This window comes from Hyperolius riggenbachi, chromosome 7 (genome assembly GCF_040937935.1).
Source record: "Hyperolius riggenbachi isolate aHypRig1 chromosome 7, aHypRig1.pri, whole genome shotgun sequence".
Lineage (NCBI taxonomy): Eukaryota > Metazoa > Chordata > Amphibia > Anura > Hyperoliidae > Hyperolius > Hyperolius riggenbachi.
Genome location: NC_090652.1, coordinates 246,383,404 through 246,400,890, shown reverse-complemented (window position 1 = coordinate 246,400,890; position 17,487 = coordinate 246,383,404). Strand labels below are relative to the sequence as shown.

Below are 17,487 nucleotides of genomic sequence, written 5' to 3'. Positions count from 1 at the left end.
TATGATGCTTGGAGGACGGATCACTAGCATACACAATTTAGAATTTTGTCCAATTTTAAAACAAAACAGTGAATAAAAGTAAGCCGGACAGAGCTTCGGCTGTGTGGTTATTGATCACAACCTTCAGCAGTAGTGCCCAGGCTCGGATCTGTCAGAACACTGTCTGCATGAATTTTCTATGCTCCTCTCATGTTTCCCTGGGGTTCCTGCAGGCGGGGCCAGGCCAAGGTTCCCCAGTGCGCAAGTCAGGACCCTTCTGGTGGCGTCACTTGTGTGCAGAAGTGGATAGCGATGGTCCAGCAACGCTTGCCACCTGTCAGCTTCTGGTTCTGATCAGCATATAGACAGCAGGGATGAGAGTACAGTGGAGCTGTGTGGAGGGCAGAGCATGTCTCTACTCTGCAGTTATTTAAGCTGCTTTTACATCTGGCCAGATTGATGCTCCGCCCCACTCTCATTGCACCGTAACACCCTGCAGCAGTGTGTGCCAACGCGGTCATATGCAGAGCGCTGCATGCCAGTCGCCGGCCCTCGCCCAGTGACATATTCCCTGCTGGACAGGAAGTATGTCATTGGCACTCCTGGCTTTCCCATTATATTTGTGCCGTTCCATATTTAAAGTGCCCATTGACTTCCATGCATTCGGTCGCTGCGGAAGTCCGACTATAATGTGCTGTTCACTTTACGGTGGACTGGGGGCGAATTGGACACTTACGGCACAGCGTGGTTAGCGTACTATACCCCATACACTTTCTTTGCTGTTGCGCTACCCTGTGTGCAGAAAGGGTAACTCAACGCCATGTGTAAAAAGGACCTCCGTCTTATGATCAGAATCATTTTATTTCGCCAAGTCGAACCCGGAATTGGTTGTGGTTCACATGGCAATGGCAACAGACAATAGACAGTAACATAAGCATAACAAACATAACAAGCGAGACAGTCATAGAAAATAGCGATAATACAAGCAAGACAGGCAATAGTACACGAGACAGGCAGTGTCTACACATTTTTAACGGTCTATGCAGTACAATGTGCGGTTTGCTTCAAGCAGAAATCTTCCGTGTTGGATATTGTGCTGCTCATGGATAAGTAGGTTAAATGAAAGAGTCCAAGAAGAGCACCAGGGTGATAGCTGGGTTCTTTGCAGGCCCTGGCTCCAGTGTGCCTTGACCAGGCTGATTGGCTAAGTTGGCCTGAGCGACTGGCTTGCCGACGAGACTTCATAGCAAACACGCATTTTACAATTGACAGCTTTTTGCAGATTTGTATATAAAACCTTTGACTATATTAGAGCAGGAAAGTAAATGTGAAATAAAGAAGGGCTTTAGGGAGTGCTAAATGCATTGCGAGGATCTATTTTTGCTGGCTTCCTTTTGGCTGCACAAGCGAGGCTTTGTCATTTCAGTGCTGTCCAGCCCGATTATCTATTGTTTGATAACTACAAGTCTGAAAGCTGTTAGATCATCTGCACAGAGCCCAATGTAATGCAGACTCTGTGTCTCCTGTGCCATCTCCCAAACAGCACATGATGCATATAAAGCAATTCAGACTCAGGCTAGACTTCATTTATTGGCCACTTATTAATATTCCATTTATCATCCCATGCTAGCAGAAGAAAGGGGGTTTGCTGTGGAAGTGTGTGATTCAAATGTTTGTTTGGAGAGAATAGACATAACTATATTTCTTATAGCTGGTCAGCAGCAAGTACGTGCCAGATTTCCTCCATTCTGAATATAAAATGCAACAATATTGATTTTGTTTACAAGCAAGGGAGCCATTTATAACGTGCTGGCTATTATACTGCTCCGATCTTTTTATGTTTCCTGTCTCATTGCTGTAATATGGACTTTTATTCTGCTTCTGTAAGAGACCACAGACATGCAAGGGCAGAACAATGTCCTGATCATCCTCGGGGTATTCTGCATGCTAACAGCTCTATTTGTAGTACTCCATCCATAACGCCCAACTGTCCCTCTTTGAGAACCCAACCCCTCTGTCCCTCTTTCTTCCTCATTTGTCCCTCTATTAGAACTGATGTACAGATCTATGTAAATACATGTCTTTTACTACTGAAAAATTTGTTTAAAGCGGTATTGTCACCATAAAATTAAAATTTCAACAGTAACTGGTCTGAGTGTATTAGGTGATAAAGATGCTAATCCTGCAATTAAAACTTTCAAAACTTTTTCTGCTGTTATGGTTTGGAGTTATCACATACTTTAGGAGCACTAGTCCTTTAATAGTCAGTGCCAAACAGTTGCATGCTGGGCGTTCTTTTTATCTATAATATATTCCTCCTCTTCCATTTATTTCCCTGACTAGTTGTATATCTGAAACATGATCCTCTGCTCACTTTTGTTTACAAGCAAGGCTGAGGTGACTCAGCGATTGGAGGAGAAAATAAAAAAAAGTTACGGGCAGAAATGACATCAGGATTTAGCCTCAAACTGTGGGAAAAAGACATGGTTCCCACCGGGAATAGAATTCTCTTAATTTACTATATAAAATTCACTGAAATCAAAACGTGGACAGTACAATACATGTGTTATGTAAGTAGATCAAGCATTTATCTACTTATACTGTGTACAGGGCCGGATTTGTAATTTTTACCGCCCTAGGCCGACTATACCGTCTCTGTATGGTTGTTATCTCTGTGTCCCCAATGAGAATTCCCTTACTTTCCATCATTGGTTTCACAGACAATAGCTATTTTAGTAATATGCAAATAGATTATAAGTTATGTTTTCCTTAAGAATTTTTATGTTATGCTTGCCATTTTGTTAATGATGGACCCAGTTAGGCTGATGTGTACCTGCAGGATAGAGCTTACAGGACTTGCAGGGATGACACAAGAACAGGACAGAGAGTTCAAAGGTTAAAGCTGTCCTTGTAGATAGGGATGGCTGCATAGAACAGCTTTACTGCCCCTCAATGAGCCGCCCCTATATTTCTAGTGCCCTAGGCCATGGCCTATGTGGCCTTGCCAGAAATCCGGTCCTGACTGTATATGTGTTTTTTTCCCCCCTGGCATAGTATGGCTAATCCTACTGCTTTAACTGACTCTAAACTTTATTCTTATATGCATAGCAGGGGGTGTAGTGGGGGCGTGGCTAGAAGTGTGACAGGGGTGTGTCTTAAAGTTTCAATCTTTCTCATCTCAAAATGTTTGGAGGTATGAACTCTGCTTTTTCTCTTTTTGTTCTGAACAGCGTGGATGTAGTAACAAAGGGGCAATGTTTACCAATATGCCCAATTTACCCCTCTAGTCTCACTATCCTGAGTTGTCTTTGGAATATACATAAATTAGATTGTTTACAGCCAGGTACCATGACTGTCCATGTCATCCGGTACTTTAGAGCCTGTTCCCACTATGCGTGTTTGGAAATGGTTTTGCAGCACATACACTTTGCAAGTACACCAAACACTGCACAGAAAGCCATGCCTGATTTTTTTTTTTTTTTTTTTTTTTTTTTTGTTAAGGCTAGGTTTCCATTACTGCAAATCAGGGCCAATTCCCCGCCCACGAATTCGGATGGATTTTAGCAGCCTATAGAAGTCTATGTAAGCCATCCGAATTCGTGGCCGAGGAAAAATCTGAGGCCCTGCAGCATAATTTTGTGTGTGACTGTCTGAATTCCATAGCCGCGCATAGCGTGGCTAGAGGGATTTGGCTGCGAGAGGCAGCAGCTGTGCCGCCATCGAGTCTCGCAAGACGCATGCCGGCGCACAAGTGGAAACGAGGCCTCAAGAGGAATTCTAGTGAAAATAATGTAATAAAAAAATGCTTCATTTTTACAATAATTATGTATAAATGATTTAGTCAGTGACTTCTCATTGTAAAATCCTTCCTCTCCCTGATTTACATTCTGACATTTACTACATGGTGACGGTTTTACTGCTGGCAGGTGATGTCAGTGGAAGGAGATGCTGCTTGTTTTTTTTTTTTTGGCAGTTGGACCCAGCTGTAAACAGTTGTTGTTTCCCACAATGCAGTGCGGTTCACAGACAGGAAACTGTCAGGACCATGGTCCTGACAGAGGGGTTTCACCACAATATCAGCCATACAGACCCCCCTGATGATCAGTTTGAGAAAAGGAATAGATTTCTCATGGGGAAGGGGGTTATCCGCTACTAATTTGGATGAAGTTCAATTCTTGGTCACGATTTCTCTTTAAATTCTTTGCAATGCTAAACTGCTGCACCCGTTTCTGTCCATGTATTGCTCTGTGTTGTGGTAAAAGTGTACGGCTACCCTTGTTTTATAGTGTGAACCCGTCCTTAAAGGACACCTGGATGCGAGTCGGGCATTGTTCCCAAACGTAACGCGTGCTGTGTTTTGGTGCAATTGCATTTCTGTCCCATTGAGTACAACTAAAGGAGTCTTTGCAAGCACACAAAGCTAATAAACTTCTCGAATCACTGAGGTTGCAAAGCAGAATTGGATTAAGATGAAATGGGGGCCCTAGGCAAGATAGCAGTTTTTGCACACCGCTGATGGTCACCTGGCCCAGGCCCCTAGACTCTTTCCAGACCCTTGGCAAATGCCGAGGTTTGCCTTGTGGATGAGCCAGCTCTGTTGCAAAAAGTGACCAGAGATGCGGAATGAATTGTGATGACTGGTGATACCAAACAAGGATGAGCGGCAATCCCCAAGCTAAATAAGTTACTCAGTGAATGAACATTTTGATCCTTGAATATTATGTCGTCAAGGAAAAACTACTGTGCATAAAGTCTGTCATTTTCTTGCGTATTTTGTGACTAGTGAACAAAAGTTACATTCTGCATTTGATGCTAACCTTTCAGGAAAACTTGCCCTGGTCTTTTATAGCCAAGTGACGGCTGCAAACTCATGACCATCTAATCCATCACAGCTTTGCTGGATCATTTGTGATTTCCAATGATTTCCAACCCGTATATAACTTAATAAATATTCCAATGTAGTTTATATGTTGGGGAGGAGCCAAGTGATGACATCACTACACTCTAAGGCTTACATTGGGTGTATCTGAGACCAAACCTGAGGAGCATAACCTTTCTGAAGAAAGAGCAGTCCTAAAGGACAACTGAAGTGAGAGGTATATGGAGGCTGCCATATTTATTTCCTTTTAAACAATACCACTTGCCTGATAGCCCTGCCGATTTATTTGGCTGCAGTAGTGTGTGAATCACACCAGAAACAATAATGTCAGAAACGCCCGGTCTGCTGCATGATTGTTCAAGGTTTATAGCTAAAAGTATTATGCTGGGTACACATGGTAAGATTTTCCATGCAATTTTCTGACCCGATCGTTTTTTTCCACTCGATTCTGCACTTGATTCTCTCATCTTCATTTGTTTTTCTTATCTTTTTCCATTGACTGCTATGAGAAATTGAGCGCAGAAACAATCGGGAACAATATCGGACATGTTGGATTTTATCAATCTGATTCATCTATCGCACGGAAAATCGTACCGTGTGTATTAGGCATTAGAGGCAGAGGATCAACATGACAGCCAGGCAACTGGTATTGCTTAAAAGGAAATAGAAATGGCAGCCTCCATATCCCTCTCACTTCAGTTGTCCTTTAAAGATGAAATATTGCAGACAAGTATTTCCACCAGTAGCTTCTAGAAAATCTTATTGACCCTTAGGGCAGGACTGTCCTTTTTGATAATACAGATTCCTGCCTCAGGAAAAGTAAAATCATGTCTCCCAGTCTCCATGCCCTGGCAGCCTTGCCTGTGGATCTGCAGCATGTGACTTGGTACAGAGCTTCAGATTTTTGTGTTTATGGTTGAAATTTACAGAGAGCTGCAAGTCTTGGTAAACATGTTTAATGATCCGCTGCATATTGTCTTTTGATATCTGTTTTCCTGCCATCAGCCAACAAATGCTTTATTTCTGTTTTCAATGTCTTTCAGGCCTTCTTACAAATGTGCAATCTGCCAGTCCAGGTGGTTTGTAGGGCAAATGCAGAATATATGTCTCCATCTGGTAAGCTCGCTATTCATTTAAGATGCTGTATTTGAAACGGCGCTCTGGTTCCATGGCAACACCACGCAAGCCTCCCAGTCATAAATATATCTGCATTACTGCGCACGCTGATTTTTTTTCTCCCCAGAACTTGTAATTCTTGCTGCTTGAAAAGGCTATAAAAATGATAAATCTTGCATATTATTTTCACCTGTAAGAGCGGTCGGATCAGCGTGTGCTGGCAGGGAAGCGGTGCTGCGGTTTCCTGGCGCTACCAGTGCATAAGTCACAGTCAGGAGCTCCCACGGATAGGGTGCCTGCGGCCACTTTCATGTGACGAGACGCGGCAGGAAAGTCACCTTCCCTAACTAATGCCTCAATTGACTGTAATGTGTTTTACAAGAGCAGAAAATGTTGCCTAATCTACTTCTAATGTATGTTAAAGGGAAACTCCTGTAAACAGAAAGTGAAAATGGATTATTGAAGTGGATTTAATAGTCTCTGCACACCTGTTTTATCGTTATGCACAGCAGCTCCTTCCGTTTAGGGCTTTTAACGCTTACATTTTGCTACACAGGTTTCAGAGTGTATTGTGTGATACGCAGATAGCACTGTCTGATGGTCCCACTTATGTGCTGCACGGCAATGCATTAATGGACCACTCCAACGAAAAAAGAAAGCAAACAGGCAGAACCGACAAGTTTTGGACTAGTTCATCTCCTCACAGGGGATTATCTGGGTTTTCTTTGTTTTCAAGCACTACCCGAGTGGTATACCAGGGAAATAAATATGTACACTAGGTCCCTAAGGACAGGCCCTATAGCTATAAAAAGCAAGCCGTGTATAACTTGCAACTCATATTCAAAATTGCATTGCAATAGGTGAGGCATACATGGTCGGTATACCTCAGTGCAGTCCTGTAACAAGTGATGTGGACCTATATATATATATTGTGGAGGTCTTTGCTTCCCATATGTATCAGGAGTGTGGTGTAGCTATTCCACAATTGAGGTCCAAGCAGGACAAATACACTTGAGCTCTGGTGGAGGTGTGGTACTCCCAGGGTACAAGCGTTTGAACTACCACAGGAGCACCAAGAGTAGAACCTTCCAACCTGTGCACATAAACAAATAGGAGACATACAAATAAAGTGCTGGTGCTATATGCAGTGTTGTATACTGGTCCTCTGACATGTTTCACCTCACGCCTTTTTCAGAGTGCTATACATATATACAGTAACGTTACATCACATAGTGCACCCCCCACCAAATTACAGTATGCCCCACATATAGCCCAAGTCAGAGCTTATAGCCCAGCTATAAGCTATAAGCTATACACGGCTTGCTTTTTATACCTATAGAGCCTGTCCTTAGGGACCTAGTGTACATTTTCTTTGTTTGCAAAAGTATTTCCGGATGGCAAATACGAAGTCTAACTGCCATCCTAGTGTGCAAGTGAGCAGGGAGGCTGGCTGGTATCTTACTATTTTGACAGATAACCTCCCTGGCGTTCTTATTATCTGTGGATTTAGGAACTAAAAACCGAGCAATGTTTCCCCAAGCGTTTAGACCCTAAAAACAAGGAAAAAAAAAAAAAACATACCACAGACAGGTCTGCAACAGCTCCTGCGTGTAACTCACTCAGGCACAGGATTACCGCTCTGAGCTGCGGATTTCCCTCCCATGTCCGAATCGGGATTACCGCTAAGGAGGTTAAACTGCCGTATAGGAAGTGATTTTGATAACAAGCATAAGGAGAAGAACTAGTTCAAAACCTGTCATTCTGTCAGATTTTAACTGCATACTTTTTTAGCTGGAGTGGTCCTTCAAGAAAGCACAGTGCTGCTCTCATTGCAATGCAGTGCTATCCAGTGTTCTCCCCGGATTTTTCTTTTCAGCCGGGTGGCATGCAAAAGTAGCCAGGTGGGAAATGGATGGGGGAATGCAGGGTCGGCTCAACTCTGCTCATAGCATAGGATGAGGATGAGGAGGTGAGCTGATGACTGCTGGGTGCTCTCCAAAAAATAAAAGAGCCTGGAGGGAACACTGGCTATCCTATTCAGTTATTGTATCGTGTCAGTGGCGTAGCAATAGGGGATGCAAAGGCTGCGACCACACTGGGGCTCCGTTAGGGGCCCTCCTTCATCCATCTTATTAGCTTTGCATTGGTGCTATGCTCATAATGAACACCTCTATATGTGTATTGAATAGTCCTTAACCTGCCTGGCGTTCTATTAAGATCGCCAGGGAGGCTGCGGGAGGTTTTTTTTTTAATAAAAAAACAAACTATTTCATGCAGCCAACTGAAAGTTGGCTGCATGAAAGCCCACTAGAGGGCGCTCCGGAGGCGTTCTTCCGATCGCCTCCGGCGCCCAGAATAAACAAGGAAGGCCGCAATGAGCAGCCTTCCTTGTTTTGCTTACATCGTCGCCATAGCGACGAGCGGAGTGACGTCATCGACGTCAGCCGACGTCCTGACGTCAGCCGCCTCCGATCCAGCCCTTAGCGCTGGCCGGAACTTTTTGTTCCGGCTACGCTGGGCTCAGGCGGCTGGGGGGACCCTCTTTCGCCGATGCACGCGGCGGATCACCGCAGAGCGGCGGCGATCAGGCAGCACACGCAGCTGGCAAAGTGCCGGCTGCGTGTGCTGCTTTTTATTTGAGCCAAATCGGCCCAGCAGGGCCTGAGCGGCAGGCTCCGGCGGTACTGGACGAGCTGAGCTTGTCCAGACCGCCCAGCAGGTTAAAGCAGTAGGATTAGCCATACTATGCCAGGGATATCTCTCTGACACTGCAGCTGTCCTTGGTAGGTTTTGGGGCGTCATATCAATAGAGTGCTTGGGGCCCCATGTAAAACTTGCACTGGAGCCCCAAGCTCCTTAGTTACGCTACTGAATCGAATAAACAAAGAGCAACGCAGGTACTGTGTGTTTCTGTAAAATACAGGACGCCTGCTTTGCATAACAGCACATACATGTGCACCAGCCCTAAAAACCTCACAGACCTAACTTTCGCAGTTTAGTATTAAAGGAGTAATGCTAGAGACAACTAGAGGCTAGAGACATCTCTGAGGGCTGTTTCATACCACCTGTGATTTTTGCTGCGTTTTCCAATCGCATGCAAATCCTGAAGCACAAGAACATCAGCGAAATAATGAGTCATGGCAACCCTAACCCTATACTAGTGTGATGTGATTGCAATGCAATTTTGCCTGATCACAAAAAGTGCTGCGTTTTTTTTCTGTGATTTCTACTTGCTTTCCTGGCATCTAGTTAAAATTACAGCAAAATCGCATTGTGGAATTGCATCGGAATCGTACTGCGTTTGTGATTGCATTTTGTGATCCTCAGTGTAAAAGAGCCCTTTTGGTGCATTTCCACTAGGAAATGATGCAAATGCCTTTCCTTCTATTTCTACTACCACTATTTTGCTGCGATTGTACCTCGATGTGTCAGTTGTATGGCCCAATTGCAATACGTTTGCGATTTCCAACAAGAGATGAGAGAAAAAACAAAACTCGTCAGAGAAAATAGTTTGCTGATATTGCGAGGAAAACCGCATAGTGGCATGATTACTATACGGTTTCCTTGCACGCCTGTACCGATATTTAACTATTGCTAAACCTAACCCTAACTGAGCCCCCCCACTGCTGATGCCTATGCGCCCACAATACGGTGCCCAAATGTAACCTATCCCCCACTCATGCCTAACCATCCCCCACCACTGCACATCCACCGATAACTGTGCTGCCTTCACCACTATGCACAATTTCAGTGACCCACTACCGCATTGATTTAAGATGAAGACCATAGACACAGACACAGACGGAATCATACATTGTTTAACTGTGACTAGATTCTGTGCATTAAGAATGCCCCTGGAAGACTTGATAGTGTACTGGTTAAGGGCACAGCCTTTGACATGGGAGACCAGGATTCGAATCTTGGCTAGGGCAGCACGGTGACGTAGTGGTTAGCGCTCTCGCCTTGCAGCGCTGGGTCCCTGGTTCGAATCCCAGCCAGGGCACTATCTGCAAAGAGTTTGTATGTTCTCTCCGTGTCCGCGTGGGTTTCCTCCGGGCACTCCGGTTTCCTCCCACATTCCAAAAAAACATACGGATAAGTTAATTGGCTCCCACTAAAAAAATTGGCCCTAGACTACAGTACTTACACTACATAATATAGACATATGACAATGGTAGGGATTAGATTGTGAGCTCCTTTGAGGGACAGTTAGTGACAAGACTATATATATATATATATATATATATATATATATATATATATATATATATATATATATATATATATATATATATATATATATATATATATATATATACACTGTACAGCGCTGCGTAATATGTCGGCGCTATATAAATACTAAATAATAATAATAGGGTCAGTACCTATTCAGTAGGGAGTTCAAGGCAAGACTCCCTAACACTACAGGGTGGCCTCTTGAGCACGTCCCGGTGGCTGCAGCTCTTGAGCTCTTTGAGTCCGACAGGAGAAAAGCGCTATACAAATATTCAGATTATTATTATATTATTAAGGCTTCAGCCATAGCTGTGCAGTAATAACGAGTTGAGCACTGAACTTCCTGTCCAGAGATGATAGCCCCGCTGAGCCATGCACTATTGCCTGCCTCTGCAAAACATTAGAAATAGAGCTTTGATGGCTCGGCCCATTCGCAAAATATCTAAAAATAATAACCACTCTACTGCTATTGTAGGTGTCACAATAAAGAGACTATTGATCTCCAGGGGAAGGTGCTGAGCTGACTTTTCTCTAAGCATCAATTGATAGAGAAGCTAATGGAAAGCTTGAGCAAGAAAACAGCGGAAGAGTTATTAAGGCTGCTGAGGCCAAGTGCTTTACATCTAGTATTGGAAAGCAGTTAGTACTGCGGGGAGACATTGGCCTTTGTGCCAATACCAGGCAATGCAAACAGATTAGGAAAAACATACAAATGGTCACTTCCATACCTGCCTATTTGTTTACATCACTTGTCAAGTCGCTTTTTTCTTATTTCTTTTACATCTCACATCGCATTTCAAGTGACTATGATAGTGGCACTACTGTGGGAGTTGCAGTTATCCTCCTATTTTCAAGCAGTGCTTTATAAAGGACCTTAGATTTTGTACCATACAGCACTTGGGGTCTTCAGTTCAGATGCTGTCTTTATCTTTGGGTAGTTTGTTTTGCCTGTTCTCTACATGTTAGTTTTTATCCCCATTGTATCCCCTTCTTGCCCCTAAACTGTAGTTACCCTCTGTAATAAAGCTATGTGTGCAATTTGCATCATCGTTGGTCGAAATTCTCCTTGCTGGTTATTCTGAGTGACAGTTTAGCAGTGATCATTGTACAGACACGCTGCATGGCTTGAGGCCAAACAACATGCTCTCTTCTATGTAGAGGGGAGTGGGGAGGATGAAAAGGAGTGCCCCACTGCAAGTGCAACAGTAAAGTTGATCTTGGATTTTCAGGTTTATTGAAGAAGAGCATTTGTTGGCTTTCTGCAGCACTCCCCAGTGATTGTCCATTTTTGACTCCCGTAGTGGCACACTGAAGTGAAGCAGTAAACAATCCTGTTACTTCCAGGGCTACCTAAGCAACAGGTAGACAACGGCAAAAATCAGGACCAAATGGCGGTAAACTATGGAATCGAGCGTACCTTCAGCTGTCCATGTATACTGGATCCTAAGTGTGTAAAATACTGTACTTTGTGGTATTTTCAATAGAGGACTTTTAGGTTCCTTTTGGCCCACGGTGTTCCTTTGTGTCTGCATGTCTGTGATTTAATGATTAGAGACAGCGATTGTTGCAGCTATCTGGGTGACCTAGAGCAGGGGTCCCCAACCACCGGGCCGCGGCCCACTGCCAGTCCGTGGGCAGTTGCCAGCTGGGCCGCGGCAGGTCTGGCCTCTCACCCCCCTCCCCCCGCGGCCGCCGCTCCTGTCACCTTATGAGCTGGCGGCCGCTTCCTGTCACTGATTCCCCGTAGCCGCTTTGAGGATTGCAGCATCTCCTTTTACAGCAGCGCTTCCTGCGCAGCTGCTGTAAGGAGGGAAGAAAGCGAGACAGCGCCGGTTTCCATGGTAACGGCGATCGCCGCTACAGGAAGCCGCTGCCCCGCTTTCTTCCCTCCTTACAGCAGCTGCGCAGGAAGCGCTGCTGTAATAGGAGATGCTGCATTCCTCATAGCGGCTACGGGGAATCTGTGACAGGAAGCGGCCGCCAGCTCAAAGCAGGTAACAGAAGCGGCGGCCGCGGGGGGAGGGGGGCTACACTGGGGCACTATACTAGCTATCCTGGGGCACTATACTAGCTGCACATGGGGCACTATGCTAGCTATACTGGGGCACACTGGGCACTATACTAGCACTATACTAGCTATACTGGGCACTATACTAGCTATACTGGGGCACACTGGGTACTATACTGGGGCACACTAGGCACTATACTAGCTATCCTGGGGCACACTGGGCACTATACTAGCTATACTGGGGAACACTGGGCACTATACTGGTGCACACTAGGCACTATACTAGCTATCCTGGGGCACACTGGGCACTATACTAGCTATCCTGGGGCACTATACTAGCTATCCTGGGGCACACTGGGCACTATACTAGCTATCCTGGGGCACTATACTAGCTATCCTGGGGCACACTGGGCACTATACTAGCTATCCTGGGGCACATGGGGCACTATACTAGCTATACTGGGGCACACTGGGCACTGTAATAGCTATCCTGGGGCACACTGGGCACTATACTAGCTATCCTGGGGCACTATACTAGCTATCCTGGGGCACTATACTAGCTATCATGGGGCACATGGGCACTATACTAGCTATACTGGGGCACACTGGGCACTGTACTAGCTATCCTGGGGCACTATACTAGATATACTGGGGCACACTGGGCACTATACTAGCTATCCTGGGGCACACTGGGCACTATACTAGCTATCCTGGGGCACACAGGGCACTATACTAGCTATTCTGGGGCACATGGGGCACTATATTAGCTATCATGGGGCACTATACTAGCTATCATGGGGCACTATACTAACTATACTGGGGCACTATACTAGCTGCAGCGGGGTACCTAGACTCCCTATACTGGGGCAACTGTGCTTGCTGTGCCGCCGCGAATTCCCCCCCAGCCCCCACCCCCCCCCCCCCCGGGCCCCAGAGAAAATTTTGGACGGTTACCGGTCCCCGGGCCGAAAAAGGTTGGGGACCCCTGACCTAGAGTGTTTGTTCATGTTTGTCTAGTCTTTAGGTCATACAGCCAGATGCATGTTTCGTGGGCCACCATGTAGCAGCTACACAGGAAGCATAGGTCTTACCGGCTGGTGCTTTTGAGGTCATCCACGCAGGCCCAGGGTAGTGTGCACATAGCGAGCAGACTACAGTTTGCTGCCAGCCCGACCACTGACCACGGCTCATGGGTCTTCGACTGATGTATGAGGTATGCTTCCGCCCACTTTCCACTATAGCCGGATACAGAATACTGCAGGGGCCAAAAAAACAGGTTTACTATAACAGAAGTTCTATTATATCTGGGTTTACTATATCAGGCATTTCTCCCATGTTCTTATAATGGTGCTTGGCTGTGACTTGGACATCTGGATATTTAGTTTACTATACCCAAAGCTTTACTATATCAAATTTTACTATAACAAGATTATAAATAACAGATTAAATGAAACTTTAATTGAAAAAAATAATTGAGCAGTTACTTACCTGGGGTTTCTTCCAGCCCCTCTGGTCCCTCGCTGTCATCCACGCTGCTAGTTTCCTCCGATATCCATCTCAGATCGCCTTCCTGTGCCACACGCCTCCCTTCAAAGTACTCCCATGGGTGGGGCCACTCCGCTCTTGTGCAGGTACCATATATTGCCACTGCGGGAACGCAGCATGCTCCCAGCTGCTGGAGCACGATAGAGGATGCGCAGCCAGCGCTGTGCATGTGCAGTGGCCAGGCACCTGGCTTACGGAAGTGGACAGCGGAGGAACGACAGAGCGCAGAATCGCGGCGAGGAAACAGGAGGACTTCAGGGGGCTGGAAGAAGCCCCATGCAAGTGGACTCTTTTTTTACTTAGAGACTGAAGCCTCTTAAAAATCCTTTTTTAAAAAAAATTTTTTTAAACAATCCTGCTTAATACATTAGCCCTACCTAAACCGCCGCATTCCCGCCGCTAAAAACTATCTAAAACCCCCTAACCCACCCTCCCTCTCCCACGCAAAATCCACAACTTTCTTGGTCATGGATTTTGCTGTCCCTGTGCGCTTCCGTGTGAGGCAGAGCTATGAGCTGCAGCCCTGCCTCACACGCGTCTATCAGCGGCGGATCTCCGCCTCTCCCCCGCCTCTCTCAGCATTTTAAATGATGAAACAGAGCAGAGCTAATGAACCTTTGAACTTTCCTCTGCAGTGACACTTTAAACAAACAAGAAACCGCAAGAGACAGTTGAGATAAGTGCTTCAGAAGACAGTGCTGTCTGCAACCAAAGTTTGGTCTCCGAGCTCAGAGAAGCTCTATTGCATAGATAACAACCCTAGTTTACTCTTCCTGTACTGGAACCAATATGAGACTCATATCTGTGCTATAATGCTCTATTTCTTAGCTGTACTACCCATACAAATCATTATATAAGTTTATTTTCACTTCAGATTCCGTTTAAAGCTGTGATTTTTTTTTTTTTCTTTTTTTTTTTTTTTTTATAAGCTGGATTAAATTTTATGATTTTATGTACATAGATGATCTAATTAGCTAATCTCTTGTTACCTTAATAAAAGAATCCATACATAACGGTGCTCATCAATTATACAATCTTCTTGATTACACAAGCTTACCCAATCTATATAGTAGAAGTGTAAACTGAATGAATATACTTTAAATGGGAAACTTTTGATAGTCTTCCAGATAACATAGAAGTGGTAAAATGGTACAATCAAGATTGTGTCATTGATGAGCTCCTTTAAGATCCGTACACACGCTGGACTGGAGGCAACGACGGGTCCGTCGTCACCGCCCGCTGGGTGGGCGTTCCAGCGATAGTCCGGCGTGTGTACAGTCTGTCTGCAGACTGATACGGCTGTTTCTGAGCGATCCGCCCGGCGGATCGCTCAGAAACAGCCGTATCAGTCCGCCGACAGACTGTACACACGCCGACCTGTCGCTGGAACGCCCACCCAGCGGGAGGTGACGACGGGCCCGTCGTTGCCTCCAGTCCGGCGTGTGTAAGGACCTTTACTCTAACCTTAACGTTTACCCTCGTCTAAAGGTGGCCACACAACATACAATTTTTTAAATAATATCTGTTCAATTTAAGAATTGCAATACATTTTCCTGACTGAAACATTTCAAAAATATGACCAATCTACCACACACGTATGTTCAATTTTTCCCCAATTATGATAAAAATGATTGGAAACCCTGACAAAATTGCTAGGGTGTGGTGATTAATAAATTGACAATCCAACGCACACCATACAATCTTTAGAAAGATTGAAGAAAAATATCTGGCATTCCAGATCAATTAAAATCGAAGAAAACGTGAAATCCAATCGGATTTTTCAGTCGAATGAAAAAAAGCTTTCAATTTTTTTTCGGGAGATCCGATAGTTTTTATCGAATTAATGTACAATCGGATCATTTTATTGTATCGTATGTGGCCACCTTAACACTAACCTAAATTACTAAGGGTAACCCTGCAAAATTTCAGAGTTGAGATGTATTGATAAGTACCTTCAGTATGAAAAGACAGAGCCTGTCATTTGTCGGCAGTAAATACTTACCTGATCCGGTGCAATCTGGACTCCTCGGATAGGAATGCTTCTGAAAACTGCCAAAGCTCTTTGGAAACCTCTGCCTGCATTGCCAAAACCAGCCCCCAGCTCGGCAGTCACCAATAAGGCTGCGGTCGCCAAGCTGGGGGGGGGGGGGGGGGGGGGTGTCACGCCAACGCAGATGAGGTTGGCTGGAGTCTAGTCTGAAATTTGAAAAGAACCCGCCTTAACCGCAAATGGGGGGGGGGGGGGGGGTTCAGAGCGATCAACTGCCTGGTCAAAGTAAGTCAGATAAGGTAAGCTTTAAACCCCCCCTCTTCCCCCAGTCATCTCATGATGACAAACCCTGTCTTTTTTACTTGAGGTACTCTTCAATATCACGCTACTTTCTGCGCTCAAAATGTCCAGTTTTGGGCACTGAGATGACCTGCTTAATTTGTGGTGAATGGCTGCACTATATAAAAAGTTTATCAATGAAGCAAGGAATTTTGGTATATGAGAGCAGTTAGTCAGCAGTCATTTAGATAGACTCTTCTGTATTAATAATCGGTGAAATGCAGTTGCTATGCTTACCACAGTGTAAGCATCATCTTTGCACTGTCTGATTCGTTATTTTCCCAGTAGTTGGAGGAGGAGCTTGAACTGGTGTGTTTCTAATGCAGATTGCCATTTCTGACCTGACATTGTGGATTCTTTCCTGTATTTCAGTATCCTTGAACCTTACTTTGATCAGAGACGATTATACCGGTGCGATATGTTTTCTAGTCCTAGTTTTGTAGCAATACTGCTTATTTCTCCTTCCTCGTTATTTTTTTTCCTTGGCGTAAAAGAATGTAAGGCTGGTTTCAGATGTTGAATATGGATGCCAGAATATGAAAAGATCTCTCCACCACTGACATGGCTGTACAGTCTGAAAGAAACCTTTGACTCTTGGCAGTTCAAAAAGCCCTTCATTCCTTTTGTGCTACACTTTAGAGCATGGATGCAGATGAGGTCTTTGTTGGTGCCATGCACCTCATCCATTACCCTTAGGCTGACTGTGAGCTGGAGAAGAGGGAATCTGTTGAAAAGGACCATGACAGAGCCTGCTGTTCGCATGAACTCTGGGTGAACCAGGCCTAACAGCAGGTTTCCTACATGTGCTTCAGGGGAACATTTGGTGAAGAACACTCAAAAACCTCTAAGTATCATGTGAAGTCACAGGGAACTACACATTTTCCACCAGTTTCATGGGATAATCCTTCCTTCTCTGGCTGTGCAGTGATGCTACTAATCTAAGAAGGTGCAGCCAATAGCTGTATTACTTTGAACAAAGTTTTGTAGCAAGAAGCTTGGTGCCTCCTGTGCTGCAGATCTAGTCTACCTGCTCTTCTCTGTGCATGGAAAGCGGCAATCTTTCTATGCACTGTAAAATAATCTGGTCTCTGGTCTATTCTTGATACCGTTTATATAGCACCGACATCTCCAGTGTTTCTACTTCCTGATTCATGGAAGCAGACATATTGTTAATATTTAGTTTTTACAAATTAGCTGCCCTTCTGTGGCAGTCAGATGACACGGGATAAATCAAATTACAACTTCTAATTAGACACAAATGAGGAGGAATTAGACAGCCTAAATTCTCTAAATACATAGAGGGTGCATTTCTCTATGCTTTCCTTCTGTCCTGTGCAAGAGTTCAGGTCCACTTTAGCAATGCTTTACCCTACCTAATTACTATTATTATTACAC

At 44.8% G+C, this 17,487-nt stretch overlaps 1 protein-coding gene across 3 annotated transcripts in view; it reads left to right on the top strand.

Moving 5' to 3' along the window:
• MTX2 (metaxin 2) overlaps positions 1-17,487 on the top strand; it is a 96,555-nt gene that overhangs the window by 57,203 nt on the left and 21,865 nt on the right. For all 3 annotated transcript variants that reach the window (XM_068245457.1, XM_068245458.1, XM_068245459.1), the window contains one exon: positions 5,902-5,974. In XM_068245457.1, coding sequence (XP_068101558.1) covers positions 5,902-5,974 — 73 coding nt within the window. The remainder of the gene's footprint in view (positions 1-5,901; positions 5,975-17,487) is intronic.